The sequence below is a fragment of the Gobius niger genome (assembly GCF_951799975.1).
Source record: "Gobius niger genome assembly, chromosome: 5".
NCBI classification, from domain to species: Eukaryota; Metazoa; Chordata; class Actinopteri; order Gobiiformes; family Gobiidae; genus Gobius; species Gobius niger.
The window spans coordinates 7,479,854-7,505,589 of record NC_136856.1 but is presented as its reverse complement, the minus strand read 5'-3'; the positions used below and the strand labels follow the sequence as shown (position 1 = coordinate 7,505,589).

Below are 25,736 nucleotides of genomic sequence, written 5' to 3'. Positions count from 1 at the left end.
TGTTTACTGCTAGTTTTTTTTTTTTAGGTGGCGGAAAGTCGTGCACAGAAGAAGAAGAAACGGGGGACACTGGCGGTGTCTTGCGGTGCGCAGTATTCTGGGCTGAAAAGATGTGTTTTTGTTTCGTTTATATCGTCGTTTCTATTCGGCCCGAAACCCCCGTCCGATCATCACCACACACTCGTACCTCCAACATGGCCGACGGCAGTATCGTTCGTTTAAAAGGAAAAGGAAAAAAAAAAAAAACATTTGATTTTTAGTTTGTTTGATCGGTTTTGATTTCTCACCGCGTTGGCTGTTGTCGGGACGTTTTTTTCCGCAACCCAAACGAATGCAATGTTTGATTTTCTTTTCTTTTTTTTACCTAAAATTGTTCAAATGAGTGAGTGTAAGATATGAGTGTGTTGAAGTTACAAAGGCCCTGGTGGTTTGTTGTTACGAAAGCAGATGAGCGCAACACTATATTGTATCTTTTATTTAATAATCTGGATTTCTTTTCTACTTTTTACTCGCTGTGCTGCCTTATGCGGGGTTTCCAAAACACAAGTCATTCACGTCATCCAAAACGAAGAGTGTTTTGAAATGAAAGCGACACGATTTCGGGATGTTTGCTAAAGTATCCTGCACAATACTCATGAAGTCATCACCCGAAAATGTACTTTATAATGTTAAAACAAAGTATAACACAGTGTTTCCCCACAGTCCCCTCACGATAACTCAAAAGAAAATGTATCTGTATTGCAAAGTACATTATTGTTTTAGTTCATTATGTTAAAGGGGCTTTTCCATCTTCCCCGTATGATCTTTGAAGTTAACAAATACTAACTTATGTTTCAAAGGTTGCCTATGTTGCTTGAAATGTACTTAAATCACAAACTGTTTCAGATCGGGATGCGCTTGTTTCAAAATATCAACGGAAGACTCATTTTTTTTTGGCCTGATTCGAAAGTGACAAATTGATTGTACGTGGATTTTTTTTGTAACAAGTGCTTTTCAAACCCAGGGGGGAAAAATAATAATCTATGCAACCCGAAAGAAGAAAACAACAAAAAAGCCTTAATTTGAATAAGCAGCTTGATTTGGCGATGATTTTCTATCGACTGAGTGCCAGCGACATTTCAAAAGGGCTTGTGTTCATTGAGTGGACAAGAGGTGTAGACGGGAGGAGCCCTGTGTGTTATTGGGTTAGAGGATGGGGGGGGGTGGCGTCTGAGCTTGCGGGGCACAGCAGGAGCAGCGTTCACGACCGGCGGGAGTCGGTCCGGTCCGGAAATGCTGTCGTTGCGGTCTAGCTTTCGAGAGTCTTGGGACTTTAAAAAGTGGAGTTGGACAACAAGCCAGTGGGGGCCCCCCCGTCTCAGGACCGGAACGGACTCTTTTTATTGAGAACTGACTGAAAAAATAAAAAGAAGAAAAAGTGTAAATACAGAGCAGCCGTTTTTTTTTTAGATGATGTCTCTAAAAGAGGCCGTAACCCTTCATCAGATTTTTACTGTCAGAGTATCGCCTAAATGTTATGGAAAAACCAGATGAAATAGATGCTAAATTGTAAGAGAAAATGTATATTAAACAACATTTCTTAGTCTTGTTGAAATAAAGACTGCCATATTTAAACTACGGTGTCTGTTTGTGTCCTGATTCCACTCACTTTTTCCACACGTCATCGCTCCAACCTGTGGGAACTGCCAAAGGAAATCTGGTAGCAAATAATATTTAAAAATGAATAGCGTTAAAGGTGCTTCATGCAACTTTTTTATGCAGATTTTTTAATATATTTGAGGGCATTTGACCTTGTAGTGCCAGTGGTCAGCGTGGTGCCTTCCCTTTCCATCACAGTGGTCTCTACAACGCTCCAGGATCACTTGTTTGGAAGGTTTTCACTGCTGACAGATCCTCTCACCTCTCATAAAAGTTGCATAATGCGCCTTTAACCCTAGAACGCTATAGCCGGGTTTTTTTCACCCGAGCAAATACATTTATGTGATTTTCATTATGCTGTGTTGTTCTGAGTGTCCTGGGTCTCTGTCTTTGACATCTTTGATGGCCTGGGTGTTTTCCTCCAAAACACACTTTTTCTACAGACACATGTCTGGGTGATTTTCACCCAGCGATAGTGATAGAAGATAGGGCAGGGTTAAAGAGGGAGTAATACGTTTTTTCAATCACATAGCACCAGTCTATATCACACTACAATGATGACCAAACCTTCAGTTGGTCTGTAAATGCAGTAAATTAGAATAACTGCCTTGTATAAAATGTCTCTCTCAAAATGGCTGTGGTGAATGTCTTGAAATAGGCCTCTGTCTCTTTAAGAACCTCTGAGCCTTTCCGACACGCCCCCTCCACACGCTGTCTGTGGCATCAGTGGGGAGGGGGTTCTGCTGAGGAGCAGTGGTTGGTTACTCGGCTGGTGACGAAAGCTCGGAGGCGTCTCCAGGAGGTGGGGGCGTTCCTAGAAGGACTCAGGCAAACCTATCCCTAAAATGGCCGCCATCAGAGTTTTTACAGATTACTCAAAAATACGTGAATGTGCCAAGGCAACACTTCAGGCATGTTTTTAATGAGGGAATGACATAATAACATGACGTTAAGCTTAAAAAAGTCGATTTTGCATAATACCCCCCCTTTAATGTATTTAATCAGGCTCTTGCCCCCTTTCAAGTATGACATTCAGGGCTGCCACATTTACTTTGTGACTTCAACTCCAGCTTTGCTCCTGTCACAGAGCTCGGTGTCTCTGGCCTCACAGTAAGTGAGGAGCACACAGTTATTTTAGTCAGCTGCTCATTTACACCCACTCAAAATATGACATATTTAGTTTCTCTCTCGTGTGGCTGTTTGTGCACCAAGGACACTGAGCTTTGCCAGAAGTCTCACATATCCCAGGAATGGATGGACCAAAAACCAAGTTTCCGTCTTCATTACTTTATTTTTTTAGGGATTTTTTTCCCCCAAATTTCGAATTTTCCAGTAATTTTGGAGCATTTTTATCTGGTCCTCTTATGATGCTTTTTATTTCATTTTATCAGACATGGCACAGTTTAATATAAAAGAACACAACTCAAACGTGTCATGTATTGTCATGTTTTGATAGATGTTGATGACAAGTACTTTTTATCGGGTGTATTAGCCTATCTTGAGTAATAATCACCCGGCGTTTTAGTGATGGTGTTGTGAGTTTGAGTTCAAGGGTTAAAAACACGGATAAGTTCATAATAAATGATTTGGCGTTCACAGAGATCGATATCAGATACATTATTGGTCAATTAAAATGGTGCTGGGTGGGGGGTGGGGAAGGACAGGGATCTAATGTTAATAGCAAAATGAATTTAGTGATTCATTATTTAGAAATAATGGATTCCAGACCAACTAGTAAAATACTATGGCATCCTTTTGGCATAATTCATGAGGTAAATAGGTTTTTAATTTAGGCGTAAGTCAGATTTGTGTCTTTTGGTAATGCTTAAATGTAGAATGGCGCAACAAAACAATAAAAGTTGCCAAATCCTAACTGAATGTGAGGCTTCAGTTCTCCATGGAAACCTCCGCTCGGTTGACTTCCGGTCCGTGTGCGCCGCTGAATGTGCTCCGGCGGAAGTGAGCTGCGGCCTCCTCACAAAAGAAATGGCGAGCGGTATCGGGAGTAAGTGTCATTTTTGTGTCTTTTTTTACTTTGTATTACAACGAAAACTTGTGACAATAAGCAAAATACCGATGAATGAGGAAAACTAACGCACTGAAACTATCGCAATGTGGCACCGTTTATGTATCAAGTCGCTTTTATGTCATGTGTGCCCCATCATAGTGTCCCCCGTATCTGCAGTGCTGAGCTAATGCTCTTGTTTAACAATAAGTACATGTTGTAATTATTCTGCCCACACAATGTACTTTAATGTACTGTGTTTGATCTTATTTTAAGGAATCGTGACACATATCCCAGTGGAGAGTTTGTAGAAAGTGCTATTTGTGCATCCGTTGTATCAGTTTCGAGAACATGCTAACGTAAACTAGCCTCACCGTCAACAAAACAAAGCTCTGGTTTATTGTTGCTGCTCATGTTGTGTGTCCATGTCTCGTGTAGTAGCAACAATTTACACTTCAGTTTGGTATAACATTGTTCTTGTATTCAATTATGAACTGCAACTATATTTTGTTGTCTCTTTCTTACATGTAGTTTGCTTTATTTCATAATTATTAACCTTAGATAGTCAGGTAAATATTTGTGATCTACTAATATGTTCTAATAAGACACCAGAATACAGGAAATATAATCCACTGTTTTAAAAAAAAGCTCAAACACAATCACCATATTATGTTGAGTATCTCAGTAACATCAGTGACTTTGTGACCAGTGTTAATTTTGACAACATATTTTATTTTAGTTTTAGTCTTTTGACTAAAATATAATTTAATTTTAGTCAAGATTTAGTCAAAAAAAAACTTTTCTAAAGCTGAGTCAGACTCCATTGCCTTCATCTCACTTTTGGCCCGTCAAATTATTTTATTCAAATGGAGAGATCGCCTGCCATATGCACAGTGGGTTCATGATTTTCTTTTTTTTTCTAAAACTTGAAAAAATTAAGTTTACCCTGCGCGGAAACTTAAATGCTTTTTATGTCCAGTGGAATCCATATCTGTCTAAAACAATGTGTTCTGCAACCTCCAACTTAATCTTTCTAATACATATGTACAACGAATCGTATCCATAGCCCATGAATTAGCCTTTGTCTGTACTTGTATGTGAGAGAACGTGTGTGACTGCGCTATTAGTATTATTTTTTATTTATTTATTTTTTCTCTTCTTTCATATTTCTTATTATTTAGTTATTTTTTTTCTTTCCATTTGTTTGCTCTAACTTTTTTGTATCTGTTCTATGTTTTAACCAATATCATTCCCCATGTACAACTAATGAAGTTAAAAGAAAAATAATGAAAATATATTTTTGAAAACTTTTCAATTTTAGTCTAGTTTTAGTCGACTAAAATTGCATGTCAATTTAGTCGACTAGAAAATTAAGACTAATTTAGTTGACTTATATTTGAGGCTCTTTCAGATGGTCAATAGAAGTTTGGATGATTTTAGTCTCTCCTTTTCATTTTTATTTAGTCTTATTTTAGTCGACTAAAATATCTGGACATTTTAGTCATAGTTTTAGTCTCATGAGAAACTTTTAATTTAGTTTTAGTCCAATTTTAGTCGGCAAAAATAACACTTTGACTAAAATTAAGACTAAATATTTTAGTCGACGAAATTAACACTGTTTGTGACTGTACCGACTTTAACAAGTGTTCTCTACAGTGCCCTCATACATTATTACATTATTACAATCCATACATTAAGGACAATAATTGCCCTCATACATTATTACATTATTACAATTATTAAGGACAATAATATGTGACCCAGAGTAATTTATTTGATCTTCTCAGCATTTGTGAAACCTGCCTCACCATTATCCTAACAGTTTGATCTTTTCCCCCAGAGCACAAGATCGTGAACGTGGGGCCGACAGAGCCATGGTCCGTCAGAGAGAAACTGTGCCTGGCTTCCTCCGTCTTGAGGAGCGGAGACCAAAACTGGTGAGCCCAGCCAAAACCGTGCTCTAATGACAGCATATGACGAGTTTATGAAGTAATGCAGCATTTTGAATCGAGGAACTGCACATTTAGCTTTGTTACTAAGCGTGATGACCAAAAGTGCCGTTTCTTTCTCTCATGCCTATACAGTGGGGAAAAAAAGTATTTGGCCAAAATCCAATAGAATGTCTTTGTGAAACTGACCAAATACTTTTTTTCCCCACTATAGTTGTTAATATTTTTAATATTTAGCAGCACATATTCCATTGTCAATGCTGTGGGATCTGTGAGTTATCAAACAATTGTTAACCTTTAGCTAAATCTTTATTATGTTACGTAATACTTACTGATTATCCTGCATAGACATACTGTTTTGTGATTTTAATTTTCCCTTTCACACATTATTATCGCAATATCAGGCAAAGCACTTTAGTATGTCACTGAATGTTGCAATTTATTCTCTGTATCATCCTGACCAATATTATTGCTCTATTATGTCATTATTGTTGTTGTACTTTGAAGGTAATCTACAAACTATATTGTTAGTATTCTGGTGACAGGAGGCTCAGATGGTAGGACAGGTCCCGCAGGTACAGCCTGTTGTTGTTTCCTTGGGAGAGACACTGCCCCCACCTTGTCTATGTCAGACTGTGTTGAGCAGGGGTGTAGGTTTGGTGTCATTATTAGTGGGGACACTTCACCAGCGCAACACGCCGCTGTCAAATCCTCTCTTCTCGTCCTGCACTTGACTTTAGGGCTGAAACAACTAATCGATTAATCGACGACTAATCGATTATTGAAATAGTCGACAACTATTTTAGTAACGATTAATCGTTTTCGAGTTCACACAGACTCAAATAGAGCAAAAATTACATGAAAACTTAGTATTTTTGATGAAAACCTACTTTGTTTTTATAGCAAGTGTGTGTAGTGCACTTTGTACATTGTAAATTTCATGAATATCTGTTTGTGTCTCATCCAATCAGAAGCAGAATTAGCACCAAGAGCCTCCAACAAACATTTACTTTACGTTTACTCCATCAACACGTCCTCAAGCGGATCCACTTTAGCTTTATGTGATAAAAAAAATAGAAAAAATAAAATTTTCCTACATCATTCATAGCCAAGCGACTAATCGATTAATTGTAAAAATAGTCGATAGATTAATCGATTACAGAATAATCGTTAGTTGCAGCCCTACTTGACTTTTCAATAAGTAATGGAAAGAGCAACTATTTTCTGATCGTTTTTGAGTAAAACATCTAATCAAATTAAACTACAGACATCTCATAGGTTTCCTCCGAGCACTACGGTTTCCCCGACCACTAAAAACATGTATAACAGGCCAGGATGAATGAGAGTGTGTTTTAGAGTCTACAATCCGGTGTGGGGTGTTTACATGCATGAGACCCATGTATGTTCATTAACATGCACTGTCCCGACCAAATAAACCAATAGCCTAGTTGCAACCCGAAAATATAACAAATGAATATTGCACTATTTAACATGAAACAATAAGTGTTGTGATGCTCAGTGTCCTCTCCCCAAGCCCAAAGTGCCCACTTCAGTGTTGTTAGGCTTTTGTGTCCCCGACGCCCCTCACATCACAGTGGGGGCAGTTGGACCCTTGCGCATCATTGACTCAAAGACGCTCTGAACTCTGTCCAGATACTGCTGCTGCTCGAGTTACTGTCCGCAAATGTAAATGCCCAGAAAGGAAAAGGTGTGAAATACTGGTGAGGACAGTCCCGTTCAGGCCAGAGTTGATGGGGACATGTCCACACCAGACCTTATTAAGCCATGGTGGTGAGAGAGAGTGGTGGAGATTGGCAGTGTTGCTTCCATCAGTCTTTTCCAGGGCAGCTATAGTATCTTACCACCACCGTTGAGCATGAAGTGAATGAACAATGCAATGGAAAGCGTTTTCGAGCGTCCAGAAAGCGCTTTATAAAATCAATTATTACAGCAGTATCATCATTATTTTAAATTAAGCCATTTGTTTTTCAGGGTGTCTGTAAGTCGAGCCATCAAGCCTTTTTCGGAGTCGGGACGACCTCCAGACTGGTTCTCACAAAAAGTAAGACATTTGCCATTCTGCCCCAGTCCATGAGATGTTTGTGTCCTTCCTGTCACCACAATAATAACATGTTTGTTCTCAGCACTGTGCCTCTCAATACTCCGAGCTGCTGGAAGCCACAGAAGCACCAAAGTCAGTACAAAAATACTCTCGCACAGTCATCGTGATGTCGTGCCGTCGAAAATGTAAACGTGAACCTTTGTCTTCAGGCGAAAACGTGGAGAGAAGGGAGAAGTGGTGGAGACCATTGAAGATGTGATTGTCCGTCGTCTGACCACAGAGAGGATAGAGGAGCTGAAGAAGCTGCTCAGAGACACGCAAGAGCAATACAGGTTAAACAATGTGATGAAAACCCAGTCAGTCGAGGAAATATCAAGAAATCCATCATCAATGAATCTAGTCATTTATGCAATATTAATAAACAAATAAAACTAATGATACTATACGTAGATGAAGCACCCAAGAGAAAACACATTATTTGTCATAGGAATAGACATATATTTATTGCTGCTTTTTATGATGACTGAATGAAATGTTTTCTACGTTTTTCTCTTTTTTCCCAACAGGAAGTTGAAGAAAGAGGTCGACATAATCCAGGCTGGTCATATGGACTCTCAACTGAAGGACCTACTCACAGAAATAACACTGTAAGAAGCACTGACCTGTGTTTGATTTAGAAATTGTCCAATGTTTGTTTATCTGTTGCACATTGTATTACAGAAAGAAGAAGCGGGATGAGGAGGAGGCAGAGCAGAAGAGAAAAGCCACAGAAACGGCGTATCTAGGTGAGGTGTATAGGCAAAAGTTAGCCTTGTTTGAGAGTTTTAATGCTGCGTATTAAAAATGTGGATGTATTCATTCTTTTGTCTGCTTACAGCTCGTCAGGCCATTAAAAACACACCAAAGCGAATGCCCAGTGTCACAGTGCGTTCCCCTTTAGGAGCCAGCCCCTCCTCCCTGGACCCTCCAGCTGAGTCCACTGTCCCCGCTCCGTCCATGGACACAGGAGCGCCCCCGCCTGAGGAGACCGGGCTCCATAATGTTGTAAGACTCTCACTGCAGCAAAAGGCTTTGGGTTAACTGTACATATCATTTGATTGTGATCTTAAATATTTCTCTGGTTGTCTTTCCCAGGCACAGGGCGTGGGGGTGTTCATGCCCGCAGACCCAGCGGGACCGAAAGAAACCACGCTGGCCGCTCTCATGGACGACTCACCTCAGAAAAGGCTCCTGGCTCAGAAAGCAACTCCTCCTCCGTCTCCTCTGCTCTCAGAGCTGCTGAAGAAAAGCAACCTCATCTCAGCCAGCCCGCGCCTGGTGAGAAGCCTTTATGTAAGGGATAATGTATAGAACGCTGGTCATTATCGGGAAAATAAGCACCAACAGGGCGAACGTCTTGTTTCGGTGCTTATTTTCCCGATAATGACCAGCGTTCTATACATTATCCAGCTTATTATACGGCCATTTGCCAACTGAACACACACAACATAAACTTGGTACACTTTTATGAAGGTCGAATGGTTTATTTAATGACTTCCGCGACAAATAGTTCCCAAAAGTTTGCGCGTTGCTCGCAGCTAGCAGCTAGCCTAGCTACTTAGTTGAAGGCGCAGTTGGAGAAATGGTGGTGAATCTTTGGGTAAGTTGAAAGTCAGACTCACGCTAACTTCACGAGCGATTCCCCCGACTTCTCTCGCAGTGACGGGGACAGATAGTGTCGCTACTACGTACGCGTGGAGTGATATGAAAGCACCAACTCCGTTGCCATTGGCAGCGTCATTATTTTTTTCAGAGGTCCTTTATCAGAAAATAATGACCAGTAGAACATTGGGAAATCCCATTCAAATCAACGGAGCTTCTACTTACGTTGTGAAGAGCCGTATAATAAGAGCATTGAAACAGACTTAAGAAAAACGTGATTTGTTTTTCCTAGTATAAAGCAGGATTGGTTTGGTCCTGCTTTACACTAGGGAAAAAAATATCTTTTGCAGAGGAAATGCCCAATAAAAACAGTACATCCACAGACATACAAGACAATCAACATGTGCTATAATAAATACATGAAAAACAATACAGTGGGCCTGTAATAGACCAAGGTCCACACAGTCACTTATTCAGCAGGCGGATGGAGGTTGGGAGGAAAGTGGAGGTCGCCGTCTTTGTCCCCAGAGGGAGGGACCTGAACCTGCGCCCTGATGGTGACAGGGCGTAGTGAGAGTGCAGAGTATGTGAGGAGTCTGTGGAGGTCTGGGTTCCTTTTCGCAGAACTCTGGAGTCATAGATGGTGCTGAGTGAATCTTGCTCCTGACTGACAATTTTATTGCTGATTTTTATCATTTTATTGAGCACGTTGCGGTGAGTGAGATTGAATGTGAGGATGGATTCAATTAAACGTTTATAAAAGAATGGATTGTTGGAGTTTGCGGAGCTTGCTTCAAGTCCAGCTTACTCTACATATTTTTACATTAATTTGTGTTAAAGCATTTGCTGCATTAGAACTTAATTGCACATAATAATCACTGCATCTCGACGCGAAGTCACAGAAAAAGCAGATTATCACAGATGGGTCACATCATTCTTTGAGTCTGAATTTCTCTGTCTCTTTTCTCTCTTTTTTTGGTAGCTTTGTTTTAGTCTTCACTTTGTTTTTATTTCAGGTTTCTGAAGGTGATGCCTCTGGAAATCTGTCCAACGGCGTGCAGACGGCTACAGCCACCGCATTACCCGCCACTCACGACATTATCACCGGTAATTCTCCTCCACACAAACGCCAAACTGTTGTTGATTGTTCGTCAGTGGCACCACAATGGTCCGCGTCATCTGCTCTGTTTGAAAACCCCTGCCCAAACTTTACTGTCATGTCGTAATATTAGCTTACACCACGAGGAGATGGTTTATTTTGTACAGGGCTTAGTGACTCAGGTTCAAACATAGTATTTATCTAAAGGGCGCTGTTATTTGTGGGAGTAAGTGGTTGTGAAGTACTTTGGGTGACTTACACTCTTCCCTTCTCTTATTTTAGCCCTCCAGCATGAGTATTATTAGCAACATTCTACATTTATCCAATAAATCCCTTTGAGATTCTGAATTTTGTTAACCAGCACAAATCCGTAAATACGCCTGGTCCTCTGAATGCAGGTTGTTTGGTTGCAGACGTGGAGGTGAAGGCGGAGCTCGAGGAGGACACGGGGCTGGTGGAGGAGGACCTGGTGGCCGTGTCCTACATGGGAGACGAACTGGACCTGGAGACGGTGGGAGACATCATCGCCATCATCGAGGAGAAGGTGATTGCCAACGTGAAGCAGGGGTGTTGAGCTTTTTCCTGGAGGAACGCTGTATTGATCTAAAAAGGCTTAATCGGAATAGGCCACAGTTTTTACATACTGAGATATGTTCTTACCTTAGCTGTGACGAGTTCTTTAGGACCTGTCTGATCTTCCCCCGTGCCTTCAATCACGTAAACACAGCGTAGACGGCGTTAGCATTTAGCCTCTCCCTCTCTCCTCTATAGCTCCAAAACAGGTCAAGATAGAAGCTACCAAGCTCTTCCACGTGTTCCCTATTTAAATATGGTTGCGTGAAGTGTTACACTACAAAGTATAATTACACAAAATTAAACTGTGGATTTTCTAAGCGGATAAAAGGGGGAACTATATTGTAAGGCGTAATAATACCAGGAGTAGTTTGGCATCCGCACAGTAAAGTGAAGATTACTGCGCAGTAAAGTGAAGATTACTGCACGGATTTCGAACTATTCCTGGTATTATTACGCCTTACAATATAGTTCCCCCTTTTATCCGCTTAGAAAATCCACATTGTTTAATTTTGTGTAATTATACTTTGTAGTGGAACACTTCACGTAACCATATTTAAATAGGGAAAACGTGGAAGAGCTTGGTAGCTTCTATCTTGACCTGTTTTGGAGCTATAGAGGAGAGAGGGAGAGGCTAAATGCTAACGCCGTCTGCGCTGTGTTTACGTGACTGAAGGCACGGGGGAAGATCAGACAGGTCCTAAAGAACTCGTCAAAGCTAAGCTAAGAACATATCTCAGTATGTAAAAACGGTGGCCTATTCCTTTAACTGAATCTTGACAAAGCTAAATTAGAATACATTTAACGCTGCCCTGGGTCGTGTGGTGTAAAACTGTGTCCCGTATGTTTTTGGTGATGTTTGGATACGTTCTTGTCGACAGGTGGACGACTCTGTGGAGGCGCTGGATGCCGCTGCAGTCGAAGCCGCCCTGTCTCTGTGTGAAGAGGCCCACGCTCTCCCCGGACCCTGGGACCCCCACCCCCCGGACCACACCCCCGTCCCGGTCCAGGATCCTCCCAGGCAGGACCCTCAGGACGGGGCGACCATGACCGCCCCGAACCCGCAAACCACATCAGCCACGAACACAGCGGACACCGAGCTCCAGCCCGAAGCTAAGACGGAGGGCGACTGCGAGGGGGCAGAGGCGACGGGGAGCGACGTGGCCCCTGAGGAGACGGGGAGCGAGGTCACGGAAGAGGGCGGGGCATCGGGGAAGGAGGTTACCGAGGCGACGGTGAAGAGCGAAGCCGAGGAGTGGAGTCAAGCGGAGGCCAATCCGCCATGTTTAGGTCTGTCGGCAGAAAGGGGGGATTTAACAGGATAATGACGTGAATCTAAATCCGTTTTCTGTCGATAGATTCTGAGGACAGCTCCGTGTCGGGGAGAGAGTCGAAGGTAACTCTTATTTTAACTCAAAATCAGTTCATTGTTTTGTCTTTGAACTTGCACCAAATCACAAACTGAAGGAAAAAGCTCAGATTCCCCCACAAAAGTGCACAATCCTGTACATTAGGGAGCTTTGACTTTTGAACTTTAAAATATATTGTTTATGTATTTAGAAATGTTATTATTTGCAATTTAAAACCAGTAATTGTTTAGTTTGTTTATGTGATGCAGATTTACAGATTTAACTCAATATAAGGAACTGTAAAGCATTTTGATGATGTAGGAAACAACACTATGTTTAGAAAGTCTGAGTGTGGAACTAGGGCTGCTCGATTATAGAAAAAATAATAATCACGATTATTATAGTAATAATTGAAATCACGATTATTAAAAAGATTATTTGTTGCCTTAAAAAAATTTTTATTTTATTTATTCATTTTTATTATTATTTTAAAAAACAACTATGGACTACATTTTCTTGGGACAATAAAAGCATTTTTTTTTAATACGCTCACGTTTCTAAACTAATCCTATAGGGACACCTGCCCCCTGCTGGCCAGCCCTCACACCTGTCCAACAGCACACAGCGCAAACCAAAGCCTGAGCCTTTAGCTCGTGAAATGCGAAGGGAACAGAAACAATCATCTCAGCAGCATGAAGTAATAAGAGTTTGTTTGAGCTCCGTTGATCTGCTCCTGAAGAAGAGTTTTAGACTTTTCTACTAAACAAAACCAGTGTCTGAGCAAAGGATGTCGAGGCTTCTAAACAGCTGTTCTCCTTTCAGCACAAGGTGAGCTCTTAACAGCGGCGTTATCTCAAGAGTTAGGTATAAAAATATGAGTATGATATTATTTACAGTTCTGTCAGGCTGCGCTGGTGTTTCAGCTGATCAGACGCGTCACACAAACCGCGCAGGACGAGCAGGAGGGCATCTTTAATAATCGTTTGTTCTCGATTATGCTATTTTTGTGATCGTCTAGTGTAATAATCGAAATCGTAATCGAATTCCGATTAATTGCACAGCCCTATGTGGAACATACTATTATAAGATTAATATAGGCTACCATTATTACATTTTTCCATGAGTGTTTGGATTGTCCTCATATTCAGGTTTAATATTAAAAACTTGGACTGTATTGAGCAGCGTAGTATCTCATAAAACACAAAACGGAATGGATTTGCGGAATGGATTTGGTAAAGACGCTAACAGGAAGTTGAAGAAAGAGGTGGGCCTAATACAGGTCCTGACAGGGCAGGGGTGCTGATGGTGGGGGAAGCCCGCCCTGCCAAAGTAATGGGAGGGGAAACACTGCTAATAGTGCAGGTCATTGATAAAGTGTCTCTGATATTTGCAAATACAGAGGTAATTATAACAAAACAGGACAGTATGTATTAAAAGTCATTCATTTAATCAAAATCAACGCCTTAACTGTCATTAAAAGCATTGAATTCGATTCAAACTGGCATTACATCTAAATTAATTGGAAAAATTTACTGTGTATATTCATGTAAAATACCAGAATTATGGTCTAAAACATAATCAGTTGCAGTTATTGCTGAAATTTACCACATTTCATCTAAGTCTCTTTCCTCTCTTTGAAGGAATGTTTGCAAATCTTACGAAACGAAATATGTGAAGATTTTTTCATGTGTTTGTTGCATTAAGATATTGTATTTGAACTTTAAAAGTTGTGTTTTAAAAGCATTACATTTGACATCTTCTGTCCTATCAACTCAAATCTAACGGTTGCTCAAGTGCTTTTCCAAGTAATCATCCTCACGACTCTCCTATTCTACAGGTCCTTCTCAAAAAATTAGCATATTGTGATGAAGTTCATTCTTTTCCATAATGTAATGATAAAAATTGAAAAACTTTCATATATTTTAGATTCATTGCACACCAACCGAAATATTTCAGGTCTTTTATTGTTTTAAAACTGATGATTTTGGCATACAGCTCATGAAAACCCCAAATTCCTAACTAAAAAAAAATAGCATATCATGAAAAAGTTCTCAAAACAAGCTGTTAACCTAATCATCTGAATCAACTCATTAACTCGAAACACCTGCAAAAGATTCCTAAGGCTTTTAAAAACTCCCAGCCTGGTTCATTACTCAAAACCGCAATCATGGGTAAGACTGCCGACCTGACAGTGTCCAGAAGGCCATCACTGACACCCTCAAGCCTAACCCCATAGAGAATCTGTGGGATATTGTGAAGAGAAAGTTGAGAGACCCAACACTCTGGATGAGCTTAAGGCCGCTATCGAAGCATCCTGGGCCTCCAGAACACCTCAGCAGTGCCACAGGCTGATTACCTCCATGCCACGCCGCATTGAAGCAGTTATTTCTGCAAAAGGATTCCCGACCAAGTATTGAGTGCATAACTGAACATAATTATTTGAAGGTTGACTTTTTTTGTATTAAAAACACTTTTCTTTTATTGGTCGGATGAAATATGCTAATTTTTTTAGATAGAAATTTGGGGTTTTTGATGAGCTGTATGCCAAAATCATCCTTTTTAAAACAATAAAAGACCAGAAATATTTCAGTTGGTGTGCAATGAATCTAAAGTATATGAAAGTTTAATTTTTATCATTACATTATGGAAAAGAATGAACTTTATCACAATATGCTAATTTTTTGAGAAGGACCTGTACAGTCAATAACCCAAAAGGCTCCTCCATTAAAGGATAAAGCCGCGTTAACCCTTTCTTTCCCGCCTGTCCCCGCAGGGCGTGAAGGAGGAGGAGGCATGCAGCGAGGCCGACGCAGACGACGGCTCGGAGCTGAAGGAGGATCCCGCGGACGGCTCGTACCTGTCGGAGGCCGAGCCCGCGGCCAGCGAGAGCGAGGACGGATACGGACCCCCCTCCCAGAGATACACCGCGGACTCACTGGCCAGCAGCCCCGCCTCGTCCTCCCAGCTGTGAGAGCTTTGGTGTTGTACCGGGAGGGGAGGGAGGATAAGGAGCAGGAATCCCACTATCGCTGCAAACTAGGAAGCATTAGAGTGTCATACGCAGGTTTTTTTCTGCAGCTTGAGTGAGAAAAGCTGCTGAAACTAACATAAGCTTAGGCAAGAATACTTCAGCGGCTCTTTTTCTCTGACCTCAGCAAACTCCAGGCGCTGACTCGACACTGGCTTTTCTCTGCGCCAGTGATTCTTAGAAACGCATCACCCTAACAGACCGAATGATTAGACGGTTGTGGCTTCTGTTCCGCGTTTTGCTTTGTTTCTGATAATGTACTTCTCTTTCCTGCCTCATGGATTTTCTTGTGGCTGTGTCTTCCTCAGGTCGACGTGCGGCGAGGACCAGGAGGCTGTGCAGGCCCAAAAAATCTGGAAAAAAGCCATAATGCTGGTGTGGAGGGCTGCGGCCAATCACAGGTGAAAACACTTTGGAAAATACATCACAGAGGCCTTTTTGAAATATAATAATGGATATTTAAGGTGAAGCTTATTGACACAGCTCATGAGTGTATTAAAAACAGTTTTGCCGTATTTAATCTTCTAAAACATCTTGGTCTCTTTCAGATACGCCAGCGTGTTCCTGCAGCCAGTGTCTGATGATATTGCTCCCGGATACCACAGCATTGTTCACAGGTACGGCCTCATCTTGTGGCCAACACAGCCAGTAACACTGAGCGCTGCCCCATTCATTCAACAGACAAAACTAGGGATGCATACTGGTATCGGGCCGATACCACATGCTTGTACTCATACTCGTACTTACTCATGAGGTCCCGATACCAAAAACCGATACCATTTAGCATGCGGCCAACGCAGCTACGAGGTGCAGCTCTCTGCTGAGGAGAGAAGAAGCAACAAACTGGAGAATTCTTTAGTGTAAATACAATAATCCGCATAGAGCTGACTTTATTACAGACTGCGCTCTCTAAATCTGAGTCTGAGCTGGATTTAACCAGAGCTAAATGTTGTTAGTGCTGTAGCGTCTGCAGTGTTTACAACATACAGGCTAACGTTGCTAACTCGCGGCTAGCAGTTTTGGCCATTCTGACGCCGTTTTATGCCCAGGGGTTTATTCATCTGAAAAACTAACCCAGCGACTAAAAAGTCCTCAGAAAATCCAAATTAAAGACATACAGCATGTTTATATTGAGCGAAAATGAGCTGCAGCAGAACAATGAAAACACTGTAGCTACTCGCTAAGTTACTACAAACACACGAGAAAATCTACAGGAGCTGAAGTAAAGACGAAAAGAGACCATTTACAGACCAAGTAACACCTCAATACTATTGTTAAATAAAAATAAGAAGAAGAAAGAAGAAAATGCCTTGTACTCGTATCGGTTTTAGAAAAAGTGGTATCGGTGCATCCCTAGACAAAACTTAAAGGGACTAAATGCAAGTTGGTCATTTTTATACTCACTTCTGCCACCTCAGGTCTTTCGCGTAACTGCAGGTTCGAAGCTCGTGCATGACGGCACTTCAGACCCGAATTAACACCTTTTTAAGAGACAGTGCAGGATTTTAGAGGCAGTTGTGGTGAACAGGTCTGAGCTCATTCTAGGAGCTGCTAGATCAGAAAGTGCTCTCCTACTCAAAATTTTACACTATAGTCTGCGCTATGAAACACAAGATTGTGCTCTTGTTTTAGTCGCATTTTGGTCTTTTCCAACTGTGTTTTAGTCAGCAAAAACTCAAAAGGTTTTAGTTGTATTTTAGTCTAGTTTTAGTCACTTTCATTAAATGACCAGACACCGCGTGTGTTCTCCAGCTCTGATCTGACAAATCACTTTCTCACATTTTTGTCAACAAAAACCCAGAAACGTCTTTTTTTAGCTTGTCATTGTTATGCACATTGAGTTGCCTTGTGTGCGAAATGCGTGCTATAAATAAAGTTGCCTTGCCTTGCCTTACGTCATCATAAAAAAAAGGCAATGATTTTGTTATAGTCTTTGTTGACTGCGTCACTTTTTAAAATCTAATTGTTGACACGTCTTGCAGCCTGTGGCGACTTCATGGTTCTCAGATGAGTCTGGATTTTGGTCTATCTTGTTCATCCATATTTGTAAAAGCCAGATTTATTCATCAAGTTTATTTAAAGCAGCTTTTAGGATTCGAAAGTGGTGGAGCCAATGCCAAGGACGACCGCTCCACAGAGAACAGTACGATTCCAGTCTGCGGCGACTAAATCTGATCTGAACTTTCTTACGGTGAACATTTTTTATTCTAAAACGACCCAGTACGGATCAGTGTTGTTGTTTTTTTAATGACAATAACATAACGATGATGAGCTAAAAATAGCTCTTCGGGGACTAAACATGACCAGACGAGTTTACGTCAATGAGACGACAGAGATGAAAATGAAAAAATGTGGTTCGTACGCGGAGCGAGAGAACACACCCGGTAAACGTGACTCAGAGCTGCACCGACTCGCGCTGTTCAAAGATTCTTTATTTGTCAAACCATTTGTTTATGATTTGACATTGATCTATTTCTCTCAACCTTGATTGTGGAACGGGGGGTGGGTTGAGTGGCCAGGGAGGGCAGGGAGTTCAGCTTCCTGATGGCCTGGTGTATGAAACTGTGCTTCAGTCAACTGGACCTGGGCCGTAGATTCCGCAGTCTCCTCCCTGAAGGCATTACCTTGAAGAGACTGCGTGATGTGACGGATCTCTGGTAATTCTGACTGCTTTGGAGTACGTGTCTTTAATGGAGGGGAGAGGGGCTCCGCAGATCTTCTCTGATGCTCTCAGCCGGAGGCTCCTTGCGCCGTGCCACACAGTGATGGAGCTGGTCAGGATGCTCTCTATAGTCCCTCTGTAGAATTGGGGACTCTGGCTCGTGATGCGACCGAGCTGCAGAGCCTCTTTTTCTCTCCCCCTCTTTCCACGCACCGCTATTATAGGGGTCTTTCCACAGGCAGGCACGGATCAGCCCAATGCCTGGTCAACCCGGTTTGACGAGCTTTTCCACAGCGGAGGCCAGGGCCAAACCGGTCTGACCAGGTATAAGTGACTAATATGACGTGAACAGACTCTGGCCTCTGATTGGCAACGAGAGAGAGAACAGCCCCCGACACGCAGGTCATACGGCTTTAATATTTCACAACATCATCCCGCTGTTCTAAAGGGGATTTTGACAATATTAGCATTTAGCCGCTGCTAGCACAACTTTAGCTGGTGTTAAGTATAACATTTGCATGTAGCTTACCTTCATAGTTCGGAGTTTTGCGGTTTCTTTTTTGTTTTATTATAGCTTGGTACCTCTGAATGATTCCATAAGTCCCACCAGAAGGCAGCATTTGTCCACATTTGTTCTCATCGCAGCTTGCAAAACTTTTAATAACGTTCAGTACAGCGTGCTCCTCTGTGCAGGCCCCGCCCACAACAACTGCGGTTGTGTCGTGGAAACATGAGCGTGTTCTGGGTAGAGTCGATTCGCACGCGGTTAGCTGCGCTCTGTGGAACAGTGTATGTTATCAGTGTACGTCCTTCATGGAGCGTCTGACAGCGATGTCACAGGGACTTTATCTTTTCTCAGGGCAGTTTTAAATACTGTATCAGATGAATACAGAAAGCTGTTGAACGAATGTGCAGACGGCAGTGTTGGTAAAAACACTTTTTTGGGAAAAGTCCTGTTCACAATGACACTTCTACCAGTGCCTATTGTGCTGTAATCTGTCAAAACCTATATAGAGTTCGGGATATTCCACAGTTACCATGGAGATCCGCCATTTTTGCAGCTTTTAGCATACATTTCTATTGAATAACATTAGCTAAAAACAGTATAAAAAGTGGAGAAAATAGCTGTGGAAGTGTTTTAGTGTTTTAATGTGAACAATAACTCCACTATTTTAACTTTTAAAATCTCCATTAGTTTACAATTGCTGCTAATCCCATAATGCTTAGTGATATGACGTCACACTCCCGAAGTCTATAAAGCCAAGAGAAAACTATTATTTATCCCAATTTCCACTATATATAAAAATTAACTAACTTTTTAAAATGAACTCAAACCTTTTTAATGTTCGGCTGATTAAAACGTGAACGTGATCACATTTAGAAATGACTTAAATGTGACTAAAACTAAAAGTGCTACAATACTGGTACAGATGACGGATTGGAAACCACACTCTACACACTGTTTACATTTGTTTTCAATAGGAAAAGATAAATGGGATTGAAAATTGAAATCAATAAACAGGAAAAACACTTGCCCTGATCCTAACGCGCCCTCTTCCCCCGTCCCGCTCAGACCCATGGACCTGTCCGCCATCAAGAAGAACATCGAGTCGGGGGTGATCCGCACCACGGCGGAGTTCCAGCGGGACATAATGCTGATGTTCCAGAACGCCGTCATGTACAACTCGTCCGACCACGACGTGTTCCACATGGCCCTGGAGATGCAGCGGGACGTCCTGGAGCACGTGCAGCAGTTCCTCGCCACGCAGCTCATCATGCAGACCTCGGAGAGCGCCATCTCCGCCAAGAGCCTGAGGGGCCGAGAGGGCGTGAGGAAGCCAGGGGAGCCCGCGGAGAAGGTGAGCGGGGGAGAGGGGTTTGGATAGTTCTAATACTCTTCTAGTCAGAGGTTCCGCTAGACTTTTTTTTTGTCGGCCACTTTGCCCGGCTGGGTCGTAAAATGTCGGCCATTCGCAAAAATTACCGGCCATTAAAAATATATATACATTATGAATGTGGCTTATTATCAACAACAATCTACATGTAGACAGAGCTACACGAGTGCTTTAGTTGATTCCAAAACACGGCTATTTCTAATTAAAGACTGACGTGAGAAAAATGTAGCAACAGCGAAAATCAAAACATGAAGTTGTGCGCGTGGAGACGGTGGAGCAGCAGGTGTCACGCTGATATACACCACTCATCTGCACTTCAACTCAGACAGAAAGTAGCCGATATCTACGACCCTAACGCCGTCCTTATCCAGGTCTGACCAGCTGCTCAGCGAGGGCTGGGCTGTAGATGCCCTTCCGTGCTTTTACGTGGCTTCAGGTGTAAAAAAAATTATTAAGTCCCTCACCACGGAAATATTATGGAGAGACAAATCGACAGCACTAAAATCACAAAAGTCAGTCTCGAGTGATTCAAAACGGACCCAGCTCTGCCGTGCTTTAGAGCGGCTCCAACACCGGTAACTGAGCCGAGGCGTCTGCGCAGACTGACCGAGGGAAGCGTCTCTAAACCCGGCCACTCTCCCAGGAAGAGCCGCTGTGGGACAGCGCGTCAGTCTGACTGAACACACGCGCGTTTCAAGAATATCCTAATCAAACGTATTAGCTGCTGAGTTCTTAACACACTTATATAAAAGTAAATGTACCTGTAGTTCGCCGTTTTCTTGGAAAATGTGACGAAGCATGAAGAAAAAGCGTTACATTTTCAGACAGCGATGATGGCGCTTCGACTGCGCTTTGTAAAACGGGCTAGGGGCGTAAATCAAAACTTTTTTGATAGAAATATTGAACCTTTTTTAATATTTAGGCCTGTCTCGAAAACACTTTGTTATGTTAGTCACTGACTTAGGTGACATGTTTAATATATTTTTCTATATTCTCTCTTTTTTACTGTCGGCCAATTTGGCCGATGGACATAATTTTTACCGGCCATTTGCTTTTCAAACCGGCCAAAAGCCGGCTACAGCCGGCTAACGGAAACCCTGCTTCTAGTATAATCAGTACAGTGTAGGCCAGTGGTTCTCAAACTGTGGTGCTGAGCCTATAATGGAGTCATCACTGATTAAGATAAGAAAAGATAATCCTTTATTGATCTTTATTTATTACCTCACAGGTTTTTGTTTTTACTTTACTCTGAAATCTGGTCATGTAGAAACCAAAACCTTTTGCTCCTTTGCTGCCTAGAAATGGAACAATGTACGATATCTCTTAAAACTATAACTCTTTAACCTTTAACCCCCACATGAACCGAGCACAGTTTTCTTTAGTTTGGCTTTACCCAAATCTAAAAGCGTCTTGAAAAAACGTGCCAACAATGACACAATAATATATTATGGACCTATCAAAGGACTAAGAAAATGCTTGGTAAATGTTTATGTATTCCTTTCCACTTTTTAAATGTAGAATTTGTACGATCATACACGAATACAAATAGATGTTAGCATCTATGGGATCCTGGTGCCTTTCAATAGTTTACTGTAAACCACTTTTGTAAAGTGAAAATCTATGTTACAAACTGCAGCTTCATGTGTGATAGTTCAGGGTTAGGTTTTACATAAGTTCTGTAAACTTCAACCTACTCCTTTTGAGTGCAAATTCTCTCCTCTTCCTGTGATAACATCTGTTATCTGTTATCTTTGTTTGCTGCTCAAATAAAGTAATAAACTCAGCTGAGCAAAAATAAGATACAAAAACAAGACTAAAAAGCAACCAAAAAAACTGCAAAAGAGCGACCAAAGACGTGACAAAAAATAGAGGAAAAACTGATGTAAACACAATAAAAAAGGCCTAAAAAAAGATGAAAAGCAAAAGAGAAAACAGAAGAGACAAAAACACGACAAAAAAAACACGACAAAAAAAAACGCTTCAAAAACGTGGATTAAAAAAGCAGCGACGAAAAGATGAACATATAATAACAGATCATTTCATTTATGTTTAATTGTTTTAAAAAAACTTGGTAAGAGGTTTTTGTCGAGTCTCTTTAGACCTGGTTTTGGTCTCGCTCTGGTGGCACCGGGACGGTTATTTGTTTTAGGAGGCGGTGCCTGGTGTGAAAAGTTTGAGAATCACTCGTTTATCACTGGTGTATAACTCATAATGCAGAATTATTCAGTCATTATTCTGCATTATTCTGTACATTATGGGGTGAAAATCAGAAAGCATTAACTAACTATACCAGCTTGTTTTCTTATAGTGGAACGAACTTAGTTTTGTCCTCCTTTGGTGTATTATACACTCAGACTTTTGTGGGGAAAATTGTAGTATAATAAATACTTCTAAAGCATTTGTTTTAATTTCATGAACTTACAGGTGAGTTTTCTTGCAGTTGTAAAATGTGCCGAAAAACTCGTCCCTGTGAAGAAATGCTACAAAAAAATTAACAAGCTTCTTCTTTCATTGTTTGTAAAAAAGAAAAAAAGAAAATGTAGGTATAGAGCCTTTAAGCCATTAAATACATTGTAGCAAAATTAAGGCCTTAAAAGTCGTTTGAAAAAGTATTAAATCAGATTCAAAATGGCATTAAATCTACTTTTTTTTAGAGACTGAACCCACAACAATGACATTTCTCAACTGTTTTTACTACATTCGCCAAAACAACATAAACAAATATGGGTTTAAACATATTTTAAGCATATTTTATTTGTATTTGTGGCATTAAAAATAAGGTATTTAGGCATTAAAGTGGTGTTAAAAAGCTTTGATCCTGTGTTGTATTAGCTGCTAATCTGTCATATCAGACACTACAAACATCACCAAAATGTTGCAGGTTTTTCCGATCCACATCTGACCATGTTTTCATATCCAGGCCCTAAAATGGAAAATGATTCTGGATTTTTTTTTTCTCATGACATTTCAGCCTTTGCAAACTTTGACTAAGCGTTTGCACTTTTCTAACGCGCGTCATTGGACATGAGCGTTTGAGTCATGGTTTTGTCATGTGACGAGCTGCTCTGACCGAAGCTCCTGGCGTTCGGCTGATTCACCTCCATGAGCCGGGACTGTTGTTCTGGCCATAAGTCGGTCTGTGTGTCAGAGAAATGAGGAAGTTTAATATGTGTGAGAAAGTTTTTTCATTGGTTTGGGTCGATGAATCACATTTAGTCAGAAATTCTAAATAATCGCTCTATATCTTTGGGTGAATAAGTGGTAGATGTAAACCTTTATTATTGCCACTCTAAAAGGACTTCCTAAACCTTGCACTGTACGATTCTTTTTCACTTCTTTGACCTTTCCAACATGGCGGCTAAACGCACACAGGTAAACACTGCTGTCTGACCTCCTGGTTTCTGTTTCTGCCTCTGTGCCTGTGCTAAACCTTTTGTTTCCAGCTCCGATGTGTGGTATAGACTCTCCTCATAGACCTGTGTGACCTGCCTCTCACTCCTCTGTGTTTCACTGTGTCCTCCTCAGGACAGTGTCCCAATGGCCTCTCCTGCTTTCCTTCTCTCTCTCTTTGTAAGTATTTAAGGCTCCGCTCCTGTTTCGACAGAACCGGCCTCAGACTCCAATGCTCCACGTGTGTTTGTGTTTCTCATCCTTTTCTTTTGTTCATCTCGTCTCTTTCTTTGGTTTTAAAGTGGCAACTGTAATAATATGATCACACGGGCAGAACAGCGGCTCCTGATCTTTACTGGTTTCATTTATTACACGGTGGTTCAGGTGCTAGAGCAGCGCTCTTATAACCACAAGGTCGGCAGTTTGGTTCCAGCCTGTGCATGCTTTATTATCGATCGATCTCATTTGTATTTGTTTATATTAAACGAAAACATTTACTAAAAGGCTGTGGTGGATGAACTTAGGGCTGCTCGATTATTGAAAAAATAATAATCACGATTATTTTTGTCATAATTGAAATCACGATTATTAAAACGATTATTTGTTGCCCTTTTATTTATTTATTAATTAATTAAAAAAAACTGCTGAATATTTTCTGTTTTCTGAACAGTCATAAAAGTACAAATGATTTCAAGTTTGTCTCGATTAAGGAGAGGTCTCTGTTTCACACCTGCCCCCTGCTGGCCAGCCCTCACACCTGCGCAAGCAAACTGAGCAGCGCAGCCTGATGACATCATCACTCAGCGCCGTTTTTTATGTCAGGCAAAAGCATGAGCCATGGCACGTGAAATGCGAAGGGAAAATAATCCCAGCGCCGTGAAATAATGCAAGTCTGCCTTGCAAAAAAAAAGAAAAAAGTGAAAAAATAATTGCACAGCCCTAGATGAACTTATTTTGCTTAAAGCAGTACTAAGTAACTTATTTACCTTAATAAATCCTTTCCGTAGTCCCTGTGGGGGTAATACAAGTGTTTATGGGATGATTGGAGGGTCTTTCCTCTCCCCCTGGTGTCTCTGGCCAGAAAACCATGTTTGCAACTTGACTGCCCCCGGTGCGGAAAAAGCAATACACACTAATGTAATCACGAAGAAGAAGCTAACATGCTAACGGGCAAAGCTAACTGCGGGCTAACGTCACTTTAAACAGTATTTACAGCCAAGTTTGAGTGAAAAAAAATATTTCCATTGTATAATTGGATGCACAGTAACCCTCTCTGCCTTCGCCTTTCCTGTCAGCGTAGTATTTACTCTCCAAGACAATTAATAAATTAAAAAATTGTAACTTGCTACTACACCTGCAGTTGCACTTATGGCCTCTAGAGGGAAGAGTTACTTAGTACTGCTTTAAGGCTACACAGGGTAACATTTCATCCAATAAAATAGAACAGAATACAAGCATTTATTTTATTACAGATATTTTTTATCATTGAAAATCAGCTTTCAAAAAAAGAACAAACCGGCTCAGCTCTGCTCAAACTAGACTGACTTTACTGGAGCGGGACGTCTCCTCTCATCTCCATGGAGATTTTGAATAAAATATAATACATAACATATGAGATGTTCAGTTTAAACTCGGAAAATTAGAATATGGTTAAAAAGTGCATTTGTTTCTGTTGTTCAACTTAAACTCTGAAACTGACATGATATAGACTCATTACATGCAAAGTGAGACGTGTATAGCCTTTATTTATTACACAGAACCATTTTTAGACCCGGTTTAGACCTGATTTGATCTTAGACCTGATTGGAGGGTCAAATACTTCAGAGTTGGTACATGATGAATATGAGAACCACAGCCTTAAGTGTCCAGCTCTTTAGTCCAGCTCTTTAGCCCCGGTTAACTAAGCCATCTGTGCCTTTTTATTTCAGTGATTTGTGTTACTTTTGCATGCTTTAACCTTATTTACCTTTCCGTTAACCTTATTTTTATTTTCTCATTTGCCAAACCAAGCTTTGAGGCGTCAACATGTGTTTTGTGAAGACCCCAATACTCCTCGATGCTTTCCCGAACTCTTCCTTTCTCTTAATCCACATTCTTTGTGCTGTGTCTTTGCTGCAGGACGGGGGCACTAGAGGGCGCCGCAGTGCCATGGAGGCCGATATGAAAATGAAGAAGTAGACTCAGTCGGGACAGTTGCTGGTCACGGAGGGTCATGGTCTTCTGCGATCGGACTTGACCCTCTCTGCGCCTGCTGCGTCGAGTCGCCTCGGTCTGTAGGGGGCAGTGTGGGGGATCTTTCCGTAAAGAGCCGGGTACGTCGGGTCGGCACGTCCTGAGGGTTTACGCACGATGAGATCGGGCGGAAAGTAAAGTAAAAAAAGGACGTCCCCACTCAAGGTTCCTCATCAGATCTAGATTGATATTTTCTGGCAAATTGAAGAAATT

General features: G+C 41.3%; 1 protein-coding gene across 3 annotated transcripts; it reads left to right on the top strand.

Annotated features, from left to right (window-relative positions):
* The first annotated feature begins 3,563 nt into the window (after positions 1-3,563).
* Positions 3,564-25,646, top strand: brd8b (bromodomain containing 8b). Of its 3 annotated transcripts, none has more exons than XM_079556836.1 (19): positions 3,564-3,643; positions 5,484-5,580; positions 7,585-7,654; positions 7,737-7,786; positions 7,864-7,986; positions 8,221-8,301; positions 8,375-8,439; positions 8,532-8,698; positions 8,789-8,971; positions 10,312-10,402; positions 10,808-10,938; positions 11,849-12,257; positions 12,326-12,363; positions 15,090-15,283; positions 15,653-15,745; positions 15,893-15,961; positions 19,580-19,865; positions 23,427-23,471; positions 25,410-25,646. In XM_079556836.1, exons 1-19 carry the CDS (start codon positions 3,625-3,627, stop codon positions 25,467-25,469), a joined length of 2,271 nt encoding a protein of 756 aa, XP_079412962.1. In that variant the 5' UTR covers positions 3,564-3,624; the 3' UTR covers positions 25,470-25,646. The 3 variants fall into 3 exon arrangements, with proteins under 3 accessions (XP_079412962.1, XP_079412961.1, XP_079412963.1); XM_079556835.1 differs by having other exon boundaries at positions 10,793-10,938; XM_079556837.1 differs by lacking the exon at positions 23,427-23,471 and having other exon boundaries at positions 10,793-10,938.
* Positions 25,647-25,736: the final 90 nt, after the last annotated feature.